Source organism: Haemorhous mexicanus, chromosome 22 (genome assembly GCF_027477595.1).
Source record: "Haemorhous mexicanus isolate bHaeMex1 chromosome 22, bHaeMex1.pri, whole genome shotgun sequence".
NCBI classification, from domain to species: Eukaryota; Metazoa; Chordata; class Aves; order Passeriformes; family Fringillidae; genus Haemorhous; species Haemorhous mexicanus.
Window position 1 is genome coordinate 6,538,660 of NC_082362.1, and position 17,318 is coordinate 6,555,977.

At 46.6% G+C, this 17,318-nt stretch overlaps 1 protein-coding gene, 1 long non-coding RNA gene and 2 other non-coding genes across 18 annotated transcripts in view; 1 reads left to right on the forward strand and 3 right to left on the reverse strand.

Annotated features, from left to right (window-relative positions):
* LRRC75A (leucine rich repeat containing 75A) overlaps nt 1-5,682 on the forward strand; it is a 54,356-nt gene extending 48,674 nt beyond the window's left edge. Inside the window, exon 4 of the mRNA XM_059865642.1 lies at nt 3,526-5,682. Coding sequence (XP_059721625.1) covers nt 3,526-4,132 — 607 coding nt within the window. The 3' untranslated portion in view covers nt 4,133-5,682. The remainder of the gene's footprint in view (nt 1-3,525) is intronic.
* LOC132337265 (uncharacterized) lies at nt 533-16,849 on the reverse strand. Of its 15 annotated transcripts, none has more exons than XR_009489127.1 (10): nt 16,786-16,849; nt 16,467-16,546; nt 15,892-15,915; nt 15,409-15,477; nt 15,157-15,274; nt 14,651-14,752; nt 12,166-12,274; nt 9,608-9,715; nt 7,887-8,033; nt 533-725 (listed from the first exon to the last, which is right to left on the reverse strand). It is a non-coding gene; the product is annotated as an uncharacterized LOC132337265 (long non-coding RNA). The 15 variants fall into 15 exon arrangements; XR_009489132.1 differs by lacking the exon at nt 533-725 and adding an exon at nt 5,651-5,779 and having other exon boundaries at nt 9,608-10,126; nt 12,166-12,269; XR_009489125.1 differs by lacking the exon at nt 533-725 and adding an exon at nt 5,651-5,779 and having other exon boundaries at nt 7,887-8,009.
* Nucleotides 14,824-14,897, reverse strand: LOC132337629 (small nucleolar RNA SNORD65). Its single transcript, XR_009489224.1, has one exon. It is a non-coding gene; the product is annotated as a small nucleolar RNA SNORD65 (small nucleolar RNA).
* LOC132337625 (small nucleolar RNA SNORD49) lies at nt 15,586-15,659 on the reverse strand. The gene has a single exon (XR_009489220.1). It is a non-coding gene; the product is annotated as a small nucleolar RNA SNORD49 (small nucleolar RNA).
* Nucleotides 16,850-17,318: the final 469 nt, after the last annotated feature.

The window sequence follows — 17,318 nt, forward strand, 5'->3', positions numbered from 1 at the left end:
ATTTGGGCAGCACAGGGATGATGTTGCAGCAGGGATGTCTGGAGTTTATGACATGAGAAGTGCAAACCTTGGCAAAACTGGGAAGGCTCTTGGAACAAGAAGAGAGCACAATAATTAATCCCCACTGGTGCTTTCTTAACAGCAAAGACTTAGGAATTTTTAATGAATTTGTTGGTGAGCTCAAAAGGAGCTTTAAAGTTCCATATTTTGAAATTTATGTATTTTAAAAATCCTCTTTACCCTGAGAATCTCTGAGGAGGGAAGTCTTTCCAAGCTGTGGGGAACAGAGGCTTTAGCTGTGCTGTTTATAAACCTGTTTAAATAAACCTTTGTGACCATGGAGCTGCAGCAGCTCAGGAGCAATCCCAGCAGTGCCCACACTGGGTGTGTGTAAAATTCAGTTTAAAAAATTGAGGATGAGCCCAGAGGAGGAATTTCCTGGCTCTAAAATGTGGAGAATTTGGCAAGTCAAATCTTGGTCACTCCATTTGGGTGAATTGCAGAATTTTGATTGCTCCTCAATCTCAGTCAGTCCACAGCCAATTTTTTATTTATTTCTTTTAAAATCCTACCATGGCTTTGGATGTTCTCAGCCACAGCAGTGCCCTGGCCACTTGGCACCTCCCACAAAGTCCTTGATCTCAGGGATGTCCCTGGAGGTCAATTTGAGCTCCTCTTCTCCCCTAAGAGTTCAGTCTTTCAGCATCAGGAGGTGTCCTCAGGGCCTGCATTAAGAGGGGTGAAAAAAGAGCATTTCGTTCTCATTTCTGTTTTATTCATCCTCATCATATGGATATATTTTATAATGTATGAATAGAACATAAAATAATATAGAAATATAATATAAAATACAAATTAGTATAATGCATATAAATAAATAAAATAATAATATATAAAATAATTATATAAAATATAATATAAAATAATACAGAATATCCAATATCCAATGTATTATTATCTAAGTCACATTCCCTCTTTCAGCTAAATAATTGCATTTATTTGTCTTGATTCCTCCTCTGAGGGTGGGGATTCTCAACCCTTTACTCAAAATTATCACTGAATTTGCAGCATTTGTTTGTATTCCTTCCTTTCCCAAATCTCTGCTCCAGTGTTTGACTGCCATCATTTGAAGCAGGGACTTTGAAAAAAGATTTTAATGCTGATCCTTGCTGCCACCATTATTCCAGGACAAATCTTTTATCTCAGGATTTTACCTTTTTTTTTGTTGTTGTGTTGGATTTTTTTGGTGACTCATTACATCCAAAATGCTTCACTGACATTTTCATAAATACTCTTCTCACCAGGTGTCTGTACAAACTCCTTGCTGTAATTCCTCACTCTCTGGGGCTGCCTCTTCATTTTCCCTGAGCTGCTCCTTTGCAGGGAATTGGAACATCCCAATTTTCCTTCAGAACACGACACAAGTCACGATTTGTGCAGTGCTTGAGAGCAGTGCCATGAATTTAAACCAGGAGGAAACCCCTTTCTTTTCATTCCCTTTGATCTAGACATCAATATTCCTGTTTATGACACCATTTTCTGATCTGATTCCATGGCAGAGCTTTTAGCCCAGCGTGAGCGTGGATAAATCAGCATCCTGCCAGGGTGTGAGCTTAGTGAAGGGCTCTGTTCCCAGTCCTGGTGTTATATTGGGCAGAACCCCAGCTGGGGGGGAAAAAAAGCAATGTTTTCCCTGTGGAACAGCCTTGTAAAATGTGAGGATGAAACCAAGTGGGTGTAACTGATCCCCCACTAAAGCTCAGAGGGATTTGTTTAATGGTTAAGATTTTCCTCCTGAGATTCGGGGCCAACTTTTCTGGCAGGGCTGGGAGCTTTTCCAGCTGTTTGTTAACATAAATATCCCTCTTATTTCCATGTTCTGGCTCAGAACAGCCACGGGACTGGTGGGATGGAATCCTCTTTGGGGTTTGTGTCCTTGGTTCCCCAGGGACAGGAGGGCAAAGCCTCCCCCAGGAGCAGCCCAGGGCTGCTCTGACCTGGGGATTCAGGAGATCCTTGTGCTCGTCAGCAGGGTGAAAAGGCAGCTGGTACAAGAGAATCAATCTGTTCCACTGGGGATCTGCTGAATCCCTCTCAGGGGGAAAGGATGGAACCCCAGGGAGAAATCCCCTTTTCCTGCCTGGCAGAAATCCTATACATGCTCTGAGGGAAAGGACAAATGAGCAGCAATACTGAAATCAGCTGAAAAGAAAAAAAACCAAAAAAAAGCTGTCCCAAAGCTGTCCCCATCCCTCCTTTGTTATCTCCTTAATTTGGTTATTTAAAGCCACAGCAGACATCCCACAAGAAATTACAGGGAAAAATGGATCAAACCAGGATCAAGCTCTGGCTGTCTTGCTGATAAATGGTCATCACTTTATTTGGGGGTGAGATGCTGCTTTGGTGCTCAAAGGCTGCAAGACAAGAGGAATTTGGGGTCCCACTCCAGTGCATCTTCCATAGTTCTGTTTCTCCAAGGTATCCAGTCTGATTTGCAAGGCCATCCTTTGACACTTGTTTCTAGTTCCATTTCTCTCTCAATGTCTGTCCCTATTCCAGGGCATTTCTAAGTCAGCATTTCTTATCTCAAGGTTTGCACACTCTGTGGGCCTCGTGGCAGCCCTGAGAACTCTCCACAAACCCATTTCCCACAGTCCTCCATCAATCCCAGCTGAAACCCTCCATGAAACCTCTCCAGAACTCCTTGTTGGACAATACCCTTTTCCTGCTCCAGAGATGGGGCAACTGAGAGGCTTTTTGAAATCTTTATTCCATTTTTAGTTTCATGAGGAGGGTGAGACACTACAGATGTTATAATTCACGCTATCACAATCAGAAGCCAACTATTTCCTAATTATAATACAATTATAAATTATAATACATTATATAACTTTCCCCAAATCCATTTCCCACTACTCCTGTCCTTGCCTGTGTTAAGGTCAGGATTGAAGGCACTGGAGGTGGTAGTTCATGTTTGGACTCAGGTGTTTATTATTTCTTATCAGTGAAACAGCTTCACAACCATGAGTTCTTTCATGAGCAAGGCACAAAATGGCCAACTGTCTCTTGTTACAAGGTCTTTTAAGGCCAAACTATCCAACTAAGAAATGGCACCTAGATTATTTTCCCTTTTTAACCCAATAACTGATCCCTCAAAGCCTGCAGTGTGGACTTTCCTGTCCAATTACAAAACATCACCCAAACCCATGATGAAGAAGGAAGAAGAAGGTAAAAAAGAACAACTTGTCTCTGCTCTAAAACTTCTATCTTGCTCCATATTTATTTCTATATTCTAAAACCCCAAACTCTAAGTTTTCCACCCTATTACAGTGCTGTTAATCAATTTCAGAAGCCTTCTCCACACCTCAGGTCGATTGCAGCGTTCCCTTGTGGTTCTCCTGACATTCCCTCGTGGGTCTGTGCTGAACTCTCACACCCAGGGTCCCACGCTTGCCCTCCCAGCAGCGCTGCCCCCAAACAGAGCCACCCCCACATTAACCCCATCCTCACCTCCCCTGTCTGCAGCTTGAAGGCCGTGCTGATGGGGAAGCCCCAGGACAACACCGTGGACTTGTCAGGCATCCCCCTGACCCTGAAGGACCTGGAGAGGGTCACGTCCTACCTGGAGCACAGCTCGGAGCACATCGACACGGTGGAGCTGTGTTTCACCGAGCTGACGGACGAGATGCTGCTGCAGCTGCTGCCCGCCCTCTGCGGGCTGCCCCGCCTCACCACGCTGGCCCTCAACGGCAACCGCCTGACCAAGGCCATCCTCAGGGACCTCACCGAGACCCTCAAGGACCCCAAGAAGTTCCCCAGCGTCACCTGGATCGATCTGGGCAATAATGTGGATATTTTCTCGCTGCCCCAACCCTTCCTGGTCAGCCTGAAGAGGCGCTGCCCCAAGCAGGGGAATTTGCCGACCATCCTGGAGTTTGGGGAGGGCCAGGTCAGTGATTTGGAGGGGCAGGAGGGGCTGAGGGACAGCCAGGAGGAGCTGAGGGACAGCCAGGAGGAGCTGAGGGCTGGGCCAGGTCAGGCTGGCAGCACGGACTGGGAGCAGATGGACAGAACAGCCCAGGCTGGGGAGCTCCCTGGCCCAGAGCAAGGTGCTGCCACACCACAGACATGATGTCCAGCCCTCGGGTGGGCACCTTGAGCAAGGATGACTTAAAACCTCAGAGCTGGGGGGGTCTGTTCCCACTCCTGGATGCTCCAGGAGTCCCAGTGCTGCCTTCCCCCTGTGCCACAAACGTCAGTGATTTTCTTCTTGAAGAACACATAAAAGTGATCACGTAGAGTGTTTGTATTTCCTAACAGCTGGCCAGGTGTTTTGAAGCATTAGTGGTGTGCTGTGCTTTTGGCTCTCTCAGAAATGCATCTCCAAGGGGGCTGCAAAACCTCAGAAGGGCAAGCAAAGGGAGCAGGGAGGTGCCCTTCAGTGCTGGATCTCAGCTGCTCCCCACGTGTCATGGACAGACAGCAGCCACCCCTAAGGGACCTGCCTGGGATAAACCTTCAATCCTTCCCACTCCTGACTTCAGGAATCACTGGTGAGAGGCATGGCTCCTGAGACACAACAGAAACCTGCTCACACATAAACCAGGGGTCAAAAATCTGCTCATACACAAAGCAGGGCTCAAAAATCTGCTCACACACCAACGAGGGCTGTTCCTCTCAGTATTGTGAGCCCAGCCCAGAGGGAGAGCTTTGTTTTCCTGGGGCAGGGTTAAATCCCAGCCTGCAGCGTGCCTGGACACCACCCTCACCTCCAGCCTTACCAGAACCAGGCTGGCACCTGTGCCTGCCCAGGATTTATCCAGTAAAACCCAGCTTCCTACCAGCTGTAAAAATTCCTGAGCTTTCAATGGGAGCATCTGATCCATCCTGGGAGGGACACACAAATCCTGGAGTCGGGGCTCAGGAGCATCACTGACAAAAAGAGACCAGGGTACTGAAGGGTTAAAAAAGGTAAAACAAGCCTGGGCTTCATCTCCTCTGTCACTGCCAAACAGCCAGCTGGGATTTAAAGCCCCAGAAAGCCTTGGGGTCCCTTGGCCATGGCTCTTGTCCCCTGGACCAGAGGTGCTTTGTTCCTAAAAGGTTCCAGTTTTTTCTAAGCCAGGGCTTTGGGTTTATTTTCAGTGGGAAATGGATCAGCCCAGAGCAGCAGGGCTGGAATGTGCACTTTGGCTTTTTGGAACCAGAATTTCACTGGATCCCAAAGCTGGGGGAAGGCAGGAAAGTGGGGAAACTTCCTGTCTGTGTTCCCGGAGCAGAGCTGACTCCCTTTGCAGGGGGAGCCTCTCTGCCCCAAGCCCTTCCCTGAGCAGCTCCCAGCAGTGACTCCAGCTTGGCTTTTTTGGGGTGCAAACACTTTTGGTCCCATTGGCTCTGTCCACTTTTCCAGAGGGGCTTCAGGCTGCCAGTAGCTGTTTGTCCTCCATTTGCAAGAAGGTAACTTAGAAAAAACTCTGCTACTTTTAATACATTTGGCAACACTCAGTATGATTTGCATGTATCCAAGCCTTTTTTTCTCTCTTTTTTTTTTTTTTTTTTTTTTAATTCTAACTCTTTCCAACAGGCATGAAAAAACCCCAATTTTCCAGTGAATATGGAATATTTCTGTTTGAAATAAAGGAGCTGTCCATAAACAAAATAAATGATAATGTTTAATAAAGACCCAGTGTTGAATTTTCCCTCTGTCCAGGTTGAATGCCCAGGAAAAAGCAGAAGACAAGGCAGTGCTGAGAGCTGCTGGTCTTGTTTCTTCAGGGGGCTGGAGAAATAAAGAGCTCAGTTTATGGGCTGGATTTATCAGGGTGGCCATAAGCTGGACACAGAAGCATCATAAAAGAATCTTTTAAATTTTAAATATTGCCAAAATAAAATAATGTGGGAGAAAGGAAGGCTGAGAGAGGGGTAGTGCTCCTCGGGGTGTTCATCTCCTGAAAGCAGAAATGCTGTTTATTGCAGCAGGGGCTCTGTCCCAGCCACAAACCATGGGGGCCAAGGAGCTGGGGGAACACAGGGGGATTTAATCAAGAACAAGATTTCTCTTTGCAGAAAAAAAGAAAAAGAAACTGCAGCAATTCCTTCTTTCTACCCAGGTACCTCAGGACTGGGCTCTGCTCCTCATGCACAGCTCAAGCCCCTCTGTCTGTTTAAATTATTGAAGTCACAAGCTCCTTGCTGCAAGGTTTTTATTCCCTGCTAAGTATTTGCACAGGACCCAGGGCCTGAGGAGCTGCCTGGACCCCCCAGTTCACAAATTCCCAAACCAGAGGCACTTTGCATTTAGAAGGAGCTCTGCCTCCTTTACAAAAACCACCCAGGAGCTGCTCCTGCCACATCTCCCCTCCAGCTCAGCTTCCCCCTGCTGGGAAGCACATCAGCCATGGAGAAATAATTTCAGTGTCTCCAAAGGGAGATCCCACAGCCTTTGCCCTGTGCAGGTGCTGCAGTGCTTGAGTCACCTCTGCTGCACTGGCACTGCCAATATCTCTGTGCCCAGTGAGGGTTTAGCCCTCCTGAGACAGAGCAAGAGCTGGAAAGGCATTTTTGTCAATATATCCATGCATGCACTGAATTACTACCATGGAAAAAGGGGGAGAATAAAAAAGCAGAGCTGTTGTAGAGTGTTGGTTATAAAAGCTTTGGCTCATCAGTGCCTCCCTCAGAGTGTGGATTAGCTCAATTATCCACTTAGTGCACCTCAGGATAATGATGATCCTGTGGGCTCAGCACAGAGCAGGGTTTGGTTGTTTTTTTTTTTTTTTTAAGAAAGCAGAGTGAGACACTTCCCTTCCCAGCTCATCAACATCAAACCAAGCTCAGGGCTCACTCCACATGTAATCAATGTTCCCTGGGCTACTCCGGGCTGCTGCTTTGGGTCAGAAGCTTTTAACTGGCCTTACATGAAGGATTCAAGGACTGAAAATCACTGCTGTTAGAATATTAAAACAGAATGAGGTCATTTCTTGTCCAGGAGAGGAGGAAAGGGCCACCATAAAATAAATAAAGCATAAAAAGCCTCAGCCTGGCTTGGTTGGTTCTCTCCCCAGCAGCACCACAGCCCTGCCTGGGCATCAAGCAAACCAGTCTGGGGAGGAGATTTATGGCCTCAGCAACAAAAATGTAACTGGAAATCATTCTGTGCAGATTGAGGAGCCCACAGTGAGGGGAATGGAAACAGCAGGCAGGGAATGAGAGAGGGGTGAGAGAGCTATAAAAGGGCTGGTGCCACGTTCCAGAGAGCTCCTGCCAGCTGGGGGATCTGGGAAGGGTTTGCACCAAGGCTGGCTGTGTTTTGAAGGTGGTTTTTCATTTAAAATGAGGGCTGCTTTGCCAGATGATGGCTGGGAACAGGAAGGAGCTGGGGGAAGTCACCCCCGAGCAGGGAGTGTGTGGGAGAGCCAAGGGAGACACAAAAATGCTGCTGGGGATGTCCAGAAGCTCGTAATACTTAGGCCAAAAGCATTGCTGCTGCTCAGGGGCAGAAGTCAGCAAATGTCAACCCAAAATTGCCCAAACACCAACCTTTGCCAGAGGAAGAGCCAAAAAGTGACCTAAAGGATCAAGGGGACACCAGGGGAGGCAGCAGTGGCTGAGGCTGGCCCAGGCAGTGCCACCACTCTGGGTTATCCCGCTAAAACTGCCTTTGGTGAGGGGCAAAACCCCTCCAGGGCTCCCCTGTGGTCCATCAGCCCTGTTCCAGCAGCAGCAGGAGCTTTGTGAGCTCAGGCTCAGGAGCACTCCTGGCCTGGAAACACAGACTCCCCTGCTCCATCAGCTGGGATCTGCCATTGCCAAGGAAACTGATTGACCTCATTAGCAGAATTCACATCTCAAAGCTCAGGGAAAAGGGGTAAAAACAACTGACCAACCTCTGCAGTGAAATGTTCCTGGGTGAGCAACAGATGAAATCTCCTCCAGACCTCTCTGGTACAAGGATGGAATCCTTGATCCCACTTTTCCTCCACTCCAAGGGCAGTGGGGTTTTCCTGTGCCTGGGAGATGATTTCCAACAGCAGCTGTAAGAGCAGAGGAGCTTTCCAGCTCTATGAAATGTCCTTAACAGGAAATTCTGAAGGACAGAGCCACCCCTCACAGTGCTCTGCCTGCCTCCAGCCAGGCTCCAGCCTCAGTTCCGAGGGAGGGCCCAGCTCCAGGCACATTAACATTGGTATTAATTAATTATAATTAATAAATAGATAGATATCCCCAGGCTGGACAGGGCTTGGACAAACCTGGATTAGTGGGAGGTGTCCCTGCCCACAGCAGAATGTTGGAATGAACTGGGCTTTAACTCCCCTCCCACCCAAACCATTCTGGGACCTGCTTCTATAAAATGGTAGCACAGGGTTTGTTCTCAGGGAGCAGCACAAGAGCTTTGCTCACTGCAGGAAAGGTATTTAGGAACAAAGTGTCATTTTTGATGTGCCAGCTCCATCAGGCCATGGCTGTTACCCCTGAAGGATGGGGAACTGGAGGTGCTTTGTTCACAGCCTCTTCTGGCAGTTCTGGGGGTGCATTTTTTATCCCCCCTTTTTTTATCCCTTTTTATCCCCCCTCTGTAAATACACAGAGACACAGCTGGTTTTACCTCCAGCTCAGCTGATAGTTTTACATTAAATTAAAGACCTGATTTAATAGAGTCAGAAAAGATGCAACCTGTTCACCACAGCCTTTAATTATGTGTGCAGTTTGCTGAGTTTTCTTGGCTCCTAATAGCTTATTGATCCTGTGGCTTCTGGGCCATCTTTTTTCTTTGCTGTTTTATTAACTCAGTCTGAGGAGAAAATAAACCTGTGGGCTGGTTTGCATCCAGCAGGTTGGGATGAGCAATCCCAGCCTCCAGTGAGTGCACGTGGCAGCTCTCAGGGAGCTGTAATTGGAAGGACAAATAGACTGGAGGTTTACAAAAGGAGAGAAATATTAATATTTAATTTACTGAAGGTTTGGCCTGGACATTTATCACTGGATTTTGAGGGTGTGTGCTGTAAAACCACTTTATTCCTGGCTCTCCCTGTCAGCTCTGTCCTTCTCCAGGGAAAACCAGGGCTCCTCTGGCTCTGGGAAAGAACTTGGGGAGGCACTTTGTGATCAGGATTTTGCAAGCAGCACTCACAGCCCTCCTAAACACCACCTACATAAATAAAACCTCAAAGCATCTTCCTACAGGCCCAAATGTATGGAAAGGCATGCAGTCAGGGATGGATGGAAAATTATGGGATATTGGGCTACAGCAGATGTGGAAACCCAGCTGCATCACCAGGCATGAGCTTCCCTTGGGCAGCTGCTCCTTGCCTGTCACTCAGGTAAGAGCTGCAATTCCAGCTCCTCTGGAAATGAAAACCAAGGCACTAAAGAATCAACCACACTCTGGTACCTGCTGGCCCAGGGCTCTGACTCCTGATCCCACAGGATTCCACTGCTGGGGAGTTCTGCATGTAGAGAAACAGGCAGAAAATCCCAGAGGTGGACAGGCCTCAAACACCCAGAACAAAAGGCCTCTGCTTGGGGCTGTGAGCATTTACACATCACTTTCCAAGAGGAGAACTTCGCCATTCCTTTTTTGTTGTTGTTTCATCTTCACTGAACCCACCTGCTCGTTAAATGATCAATTCCAAGGCTCAGCATTTCCCCAAGCTGGGCTTTCCTGCAGGCTCAGAGCTCCCCTCCACCACAGGCACAGAAACAGCAGAGCTGGGGGCTGAAATGCCAATATTGTCCTTTTTTTCTGTGCCAACCCCCAAAATGGGCTGAATTTCCAGGGCAAGGGCAGCCACCGGCCCAGAGCTGTCCCCTCACCCTGGTGTCACATCCATTCTTCAAACCATTCTAGTGTTGGTGATTTTTCAGCCCTGTTCTCCTCCCTGAAACCCTTCTTTTGTCTCAGCTCCAGCCTCTGACCTGTTGCCAGGTGACACCACGTTGTTGCTGTCATCTCCAAAGACCTTTCTGAAACATAAAAGCAGCACCTTTGAAATCCCTGCCCTTGATGCAGCTCCTGTTTTGCATTTCCAAACAGCCTGGCCCTGACACTGAAGCTTTATTTCACCTCCTTCAAGCAGAGAGCATCTTCCTCCAAAGCACAGCAGCAAACAGGCTGGTGGGGAGGTGCCTGGACAGATTAAATTAATTAAATTCAAAGTGCAGCCACCTTGGTGCAGGGGCTTCCCATCACTGTGCACTTCAAAGCTCCCACCTCACTCCCAGCTCTGAAACAATTCCCATCACCTTCCCAGCAGGTATCCCCTGGATTTCACTCAGCACAAAGAGTTTATTATTTACTGCCACGGATGAAAGGAAGAAAAAGCCTGATTTGACACAGTTCAGGAAAATTGCTTTATCCAATCACTGACCAAACCCTCTGCCTGCTCCCAGCAGGGCTCCAGCTCCAGTTCCTTATCTGCAGGGAGGTGATGTGGAGCACTGCAGACTGCTGCAGGATTATCAGATGGAGGCACAGATGTAAAACGTTTCTATTGGATATTCCAGCTGCTGCTGCATTAGACAGCTCACAGATCACCTCAGCACCAGCACTGCTCTTACTGTCTGATAAAGGCTGATAACCAAATTACCATTGGTGCCACTATTATCTTGACTCAGGTGTTTATTAATAAAGTTTCAGCTATCCAGGAAAATTTATTATTTTTTATTATGGCTGATAACCTCAGGCTTAGCTGGAAGTTTGTCTTTAATGTGTTGTTAAACCTCAAGCCAATTCCACTGCTCAGTGATAACAGCACCCAACAAACCCAAAGCCAACACTAACAAATCTTTAGGTGCAGTTTGCAAATGCACAAAAACCCAAGAAAATCAAACCTAGAGTAACTACCCTGCAGGATCTGGGAAAGCACAAGCAAGAAAGCAATCAAAGAATCTGGGAAATAAATCAAAATGATAAAGAAAACCAAGGAGAGCCCAGCAGAAAGCCATAGGCAGCTTCAGAAACATCAATCATTATTTGTTTAGAGTTTGTGTTGCAGCTGGGCTGTGCAATGATTTTACCACAAACCATTACAAACAAAAAAAATCTGTTATGGAAAAAAATCCAGGTATTGACTTGCAAAAACTAACAGGAGTCTAACAAACAAAAGTCTTAATTATTGGAGATTAAACTTTTATCATCTCTATTTGATTAAAACAGCAGGGATTTGAAATCAGCCTTCACTAAGTGATTTCCTCACTTGCATTTTGTTCAGGTTTCAGTTCCACACAGGTGCTGGGCTGGGGGTGTTCATTGACTCAAAATCCACCTGGAGCAGGCACAGCCTGGCAGCTCCTGAGCTGCCTGGGAGGGAAGGGCAATGAATGATAAATTATCCTTTATTTTTATCAAATAAAAATAAGTTTTAACTCCTCTGGCTCCTCATCACAGTCAGAGCAGGAACTCTTTAGGGTGGGACCATGAACTGCAAGTTTGCACAGCATCAAAAACTCATCAAATGAGCCTTTGCTGGTCCAACACTGACACACATTAATTAGCAGCTAATTAAAGAGTGACATTATCACTGTGTGTGGGATTCTCTACATAGTAATGAAAGTTGCAAATCTTATTAGAAACAGGGAAGGAACCAGCAGTAAAACTGAGTTTCCCCAAAGAAGCATCTTCAAGGCTGCAAAAATCTTTTATTTCAAATGCTCTGAGCTTGGTCACTGCCCCACCTTGTGGGCTCAAGTGTCAGGAGGCAAAGCAGGACAGATGTTACTCTGAGAATCAGAGCACAGGAGCAGAAAATGCTCAGTGTTCTTTAAATAAGCTCTCCTTGCATGCCCTAAATCAAACCCCACCTGTTCAACCCTCCCCACGTTCAGCAGTTTTAGGATCAGTTGGTAACAGCTGGGCTGAAACTGATTTCAAGCGTAAAATTAAGGCACTAAATGACATGAAGTGACAAAGAAGGGGGATGTTTGTCCTGGCAGAGCATTAAATGATGCATTAACCTTGTCCTTCTTCACAGGAACACATGAAATGTGCTCCAGCTCTGGCAGCACAAGGTCAGGGGGGTGCCAGGAACACCCTGAGCCTGAGAAAGGCCAAAGTCCCCCTGGTTATTTTGAGTTTTTGCTCTGAGCAGCTCAGGAGTTGCTGCCTGTGTTACAATCTCAGAAATTGTAACAAAGCATTTGACATTCTTTAGCTGGGAGAAAACAAACCTGTGACACTTTGCTTGCATGACACCAATGCTGGAAAACAGCAGCTCCTTTGTACCTCACTTCTCTGAGATGAAGGAGACTTGGAAAATTAACAGCTCCTCCTCCTGCTCTGAGGGGAAAAGGAGTGAAGTGTCAATATTTAGGATTTCAGATACACAGGGTATCCCTCCCTCCCTCCTAATTAAGAAGCTACAGCTCAAACTGCCTGAGCTGGAACAGCAGCCACCAAGCCAAGAGAGCTCCTCTCTACATTGCCATTAATAGCTGGCATGTATTAATTACAGTAATTTATGGCTTTGCATCAGTGATTATTCTCATGCTGCTGCAGATCCGATTGCTTTACAGCACTAATCAAGCAATGAGGATGATAACCAGCATTTATGTGAAATGTGAAGCTTGTGATTTACAGTGAGGCAGCTCTGCCCCTGTGGATGCCTCCCCTCCTCCTCCTCCTCAATTCCAGCCCCTCAGCACAGATTTTGGGGATAATCTCCATGTTTTCTCTCAAACAGTGACTTGAGACACAGCATTGCCATCTCTCTTATTGCTAAAAGCTGGCACTCGGCCATTCTTTGCTTTGTTGCATATTTTTCTTTCTGCTTTAATCTTTTCATCTATTTTAGATTTATCCAGGGTTGTTGGCTGCTGTTGAGTGCCAAAGGGATTCCTGCCAACTGTTCTTTTTAAACCTTTAGAAAATCCAAAATAATTGTGTTTTAAAACCAGATTTTTGTCTGCTGTTTATTCCCCAACACTAAGTTTTAAGTGCTCCAAATGTAATCAAAACAGAATGGTTTTATTTCCCTTCCCCTCAAGCACCATGAAATTATCTGTGCTCCCCTGGAAAATCACAGTAAAATGTTGAGGACATTTGTTATGTTTGAAAGGCACCATTTTCTAACAGAAATAACACTTTTCCATTCATTAATCTCAGCAAAACCCCAGCCTGCTAGAGGATCCCTGCTGAGGAACTTTGGTTTTGATTAGAACAATAAACAAGTGATGCTAAAATGAAACTCATGAATATTTATCTCCAACAGATATCACCAACTGCACCCTCAACAAACCCAGGTAAAGTCAATATTCAAGTTTTCCCAGATCAACTTTACTGTTTAATAAGAGAACGCTAGAAAGCAAGAACTGTCAAAGAAGTTGCAGCAAACCTTCCTCGAGCAGATTAAACAGCTCATTAAACAATTTGCTGATTATTTCTGTTTGCTGAGGGCATGTGGCTGCTTTTACCTCCATGGTCTGCAGATTCACATTTAAAAAAGGTGGATCCTTGTGCTTTTTGAGAGCTTTAAACCCATTTTTATTCGCAGTGCATGCTGTAAGAAGTATCAACATGTTCTAATACACAAGCTCTTAAAATCAGGGGAAAATAAGTTTTGGTTCTTTAAACACTGGAACAGAATGTAACTTTAAATTTGAATTAAGCTGAGTAACCTGTTCTTCATAGTGCTCAAATCCTTTCAGATTAGGAGCAACTAATTAATTCCAAACATGATTTATCTACTCCATTGCCCAGGCTGAATGTTTTTATGAAGCCCTGGATGTACTACTGTAACAATTCTAGGAAAAAAAAAAAAATCAGATTTACCTGCATGTTGTAGAACCAGATTTCTCTGGAAAACACTGAGCCTGTTTCTCTGAACACAGACTTTAAGAGAAATTGCTGAAATTCTACATTTCATGCAATTTATACCTCAGGAGGCACAGCCACCTGTGCTTTAGGAGGGACAGGGACACTGCCCTGTGATGTCACATCAGCAGAACCAGCTCACACCTTCCAGTCAGAAAATCAATATTAAAACCAATTCAGATCTTCACCTGAACTCCACAGGGAAGGCAAAACAATCCCAAACTCTCCCACTTGGAGCTGTGCAGTGACCACTGTGATCCCCCCTTGGCAGTGACCAGAGGCTTGTGAGGAATTAGTTTAATTATTAATAAATTTTGCAGAAGGCACACCCTAAAATCCTCACTGCTGACACCAGGTGGGCAGAAGGCTCAGCACCATCAGTTTGGATGTTTGGAGCACTGAAGTGTTGTAACCTGCCAGTTCTACTGACATAATGAACCTAATTGGGAGTTCTGGCCTCAAATGCTGGGTTTTAACTCTTCTAAGCATCTCCAACTTCCCAAGACTCCCCCTAACCCTTGAACTTTGCCTCTGCAGCAGACTTTAAATTCAATTTTGAGCTCAAAACAAGCTACAGCTGCATTTGCTGCTCAGGCTGTCAGAGCACTGAAGGGCTGATCTCTGCAGTAATTACTCTCTTAATGTCTTATTTAAAGTAATCACCACACTAAACCCCACTGGCATCATCTGCAGTGAAAATTTTGCCATCTGGGTACATCTTCTTCATCTTACAACAAATTACAGGAGTGCCCACTTTCCTTATTGCAATAAAATGACAAAACAGTGTTTTTTTCTTATTTTAATTATTGTAATGTACATGTAATAAGCCACTTTAACTGTTACCACTTTGTAACAGGCAGAAAAATGTTCTGTCTACACAAAATCCTCAAGGCCAGGTGTTTTGTTGGAGTCCTTCTGCCTCAGAGATGTTTGCAGCAGCACCACCTGGAAAACAGGAGCAGGGTCAGGTAACCAGCCTTAATCATCATTAATGCATTTGTTAATGAATCAGATATCATCAGAAAACCTTTTGCTCACCACCAGTCAATCTGCCGGTAATTCCAGCAAGTTTGGGTTTGTTTCATCACGTGATATCACAGGGAAATTGACACTTTTGTGGCAGGAACAGACCTTTATCCCTCTGTCTACAGTGCAGAAACAGCTGCTGTCACACATTTACTGCTTTAATTTTAGTCCAAGTTGGTTTTGGTTTTTTTTTTTGCTTAGAACTTCATTAATTATACATTTACAGCAGAAACTCAGCTCTAAATGTAAAATGAAGTCTCTTTTTGAGACTGCAGCCAAAATCCACCACGTTCAGCTAAGAGCACAATAAATATAAAACTCACCCAGCAGCTTCTCCTGCTCCGCTGACTCAGTGCCCTCCACAGGACTTGGGAAGAGCTGTCCCATCAGTGGGGGGACATCAGCCACCAGCACGTGGCAGCAGAGACCTGCAGGCTCTACCTGAACACATCAGAAAATAAAGATCAGGCTTAAAATTCTAAGGAACACAGACTTTATATCCTATTAACCTCATCCTGAATTTACATGTCAGCTGGTCTAGAGCTCTGCGTAGTGCACTGAGACCCATCACTCACCTTCACATCAGGGCCACTCCCCAGCTGCTCCCAGCCCTGCTGTGTCACACGCAGGTGGAAAGCCCAGCTCTGCAGAGAAGTGGGACAGAAGGACAAGGTGAGATGTTTCCATGGACAGCAAGCTGCCTGCTGGCTCTAGAGGATGCCTAGAGGTTAGAGCTCCTGTGTGTAGCTGCATTTCAGACCAGAACCAGGGTATCGTCAGTTCTCGCATCTGACGGCACTTCCTATTCAGGGTTATCATCATCAACAGCCGTTAATTAGCTCCTCTAATTAACCAATCACAACACTAGCTTTCATCTCAAATAGTTGTACAATCTCCCCCCATATGAAGCTTTAACTCCTGTGCATACACAAAAAGTTTTATTGAGTTTTTATTTAATTTAAGATGTAATTTTTACAGATTATTTTGACTTGTAAAGGCCTGGAACCCCTTTTAACAACTTTGCACCCATTAAGGTAAAAAGAAAAAATTTAACTTACTCTTTACTTCAAGACATCTTTCTGCTGTGGGAGTAAAAGCAAGAAAAGTGTTACTAGAGTACTTTTTAACAGTATGAAGTAGATTTGTGCAGGGAAAAACAAGAACAAAACCAGACCCTCATGACCAACTCTGCTTATGTTTCCACCCGTGTTTATGTTGATATGAGTCACTGAAATATTTATATCACACAGCTATTAGTACTCAGCAATCCTCTCCAAATAATTCTTAATGAGGAAATTTAGAACTATGTAAACTTAAAAGTAGTAAGAGAACGCGGCTCGCAGGATTACATTTATCAAAAGGGCAATCTTTAAACTGAAATCGCAAACACCCCAATGCTTTGGATGTAGGTTTAAATTACACAGAAAGGGTCTAGTACATTGAAAAAGTTTTAAAAAGGGCTTTAATTGCTGATTTTACGGCTGCAGCGCCACAAAAATCCATGGACGCCGCTAGATGCCGAGCACTCCTCGCAGCAGCGATACCTGCGCTGCCCCCACGGAGCCCCGGGCAGGGCCATGCCAGCAGCGATCCCCACACACATACAGGCGCGGCCGAGCCCCTCCCGACTCACCGGGGAGGGGTTTCCGCGGTCCCGGCGGGGTCCCGGCGCTGCCGGCGGGGTCGCGGTGTCGCTGCCGCCTCCATGGTAGCCTGAGGGACAATGGCCGTGAGCCGCCACGCGCCGCGAGGCCGCTCCTTCCCCCCCGCCCCTCCAATGGTGCGGCCCGGCCCGCGCGGCCCAGGCAGGCCCGGCGGCCGCTACCACTGCCGAGCTAGGGGAGCGAGCGCTTCAGCTCGCTCAGCGGTATGGGGGTTCGCTCGGCAAGCCGGGCCTGCGCCTCCCCGCTGCCCGCCCTGCAGGCCCCAAACCCAGCCCAAGCTGCTCGCACCTCACTCGCTCCAAAGGCACAGGACGAAAAGGCGCGACACCGCTCAGCGGCCGCTTATAAAGCCTTGGGCCGTACCACCCCGCGGCGGGGGCGGACCGTGCCACTGCTCCGCGGGCGGGGGACGCCGAGGCTCCCATTTCCTCCCGTGTAGGCCGTGTGGGCACGTGGTGGGTGGAGCCGCCGGGATCGCTCAAACCCGGCCCCAAAACCCCCCAAAAACCAAAAAACCCCAAGTTTAGGCACCACCCCAGGGCAGGGACAGGTGACAGCCTTGGGCAGGAACCCTCGTGTGGCCGGGCACAGCCCCAGGGAGCAGCGGCCCTGCCCTGGGTTCTGCCTTTCCCAGGAACACTGGAGAGGTCGCAGCGATTTCAGGCCACTTTTATTTAGAACAGAACAGCTGTTTTTAAAAAAAAGTTCCATTCTTTTCTCATTGTGTCATCTTGAACTGAAAATAGGGGTGTTTTGGTGTCCTTTTCCCCTGTTAAGTGCATCAGCCATCGTTTTAAAAACAAACATAAAGCCACCCTTGC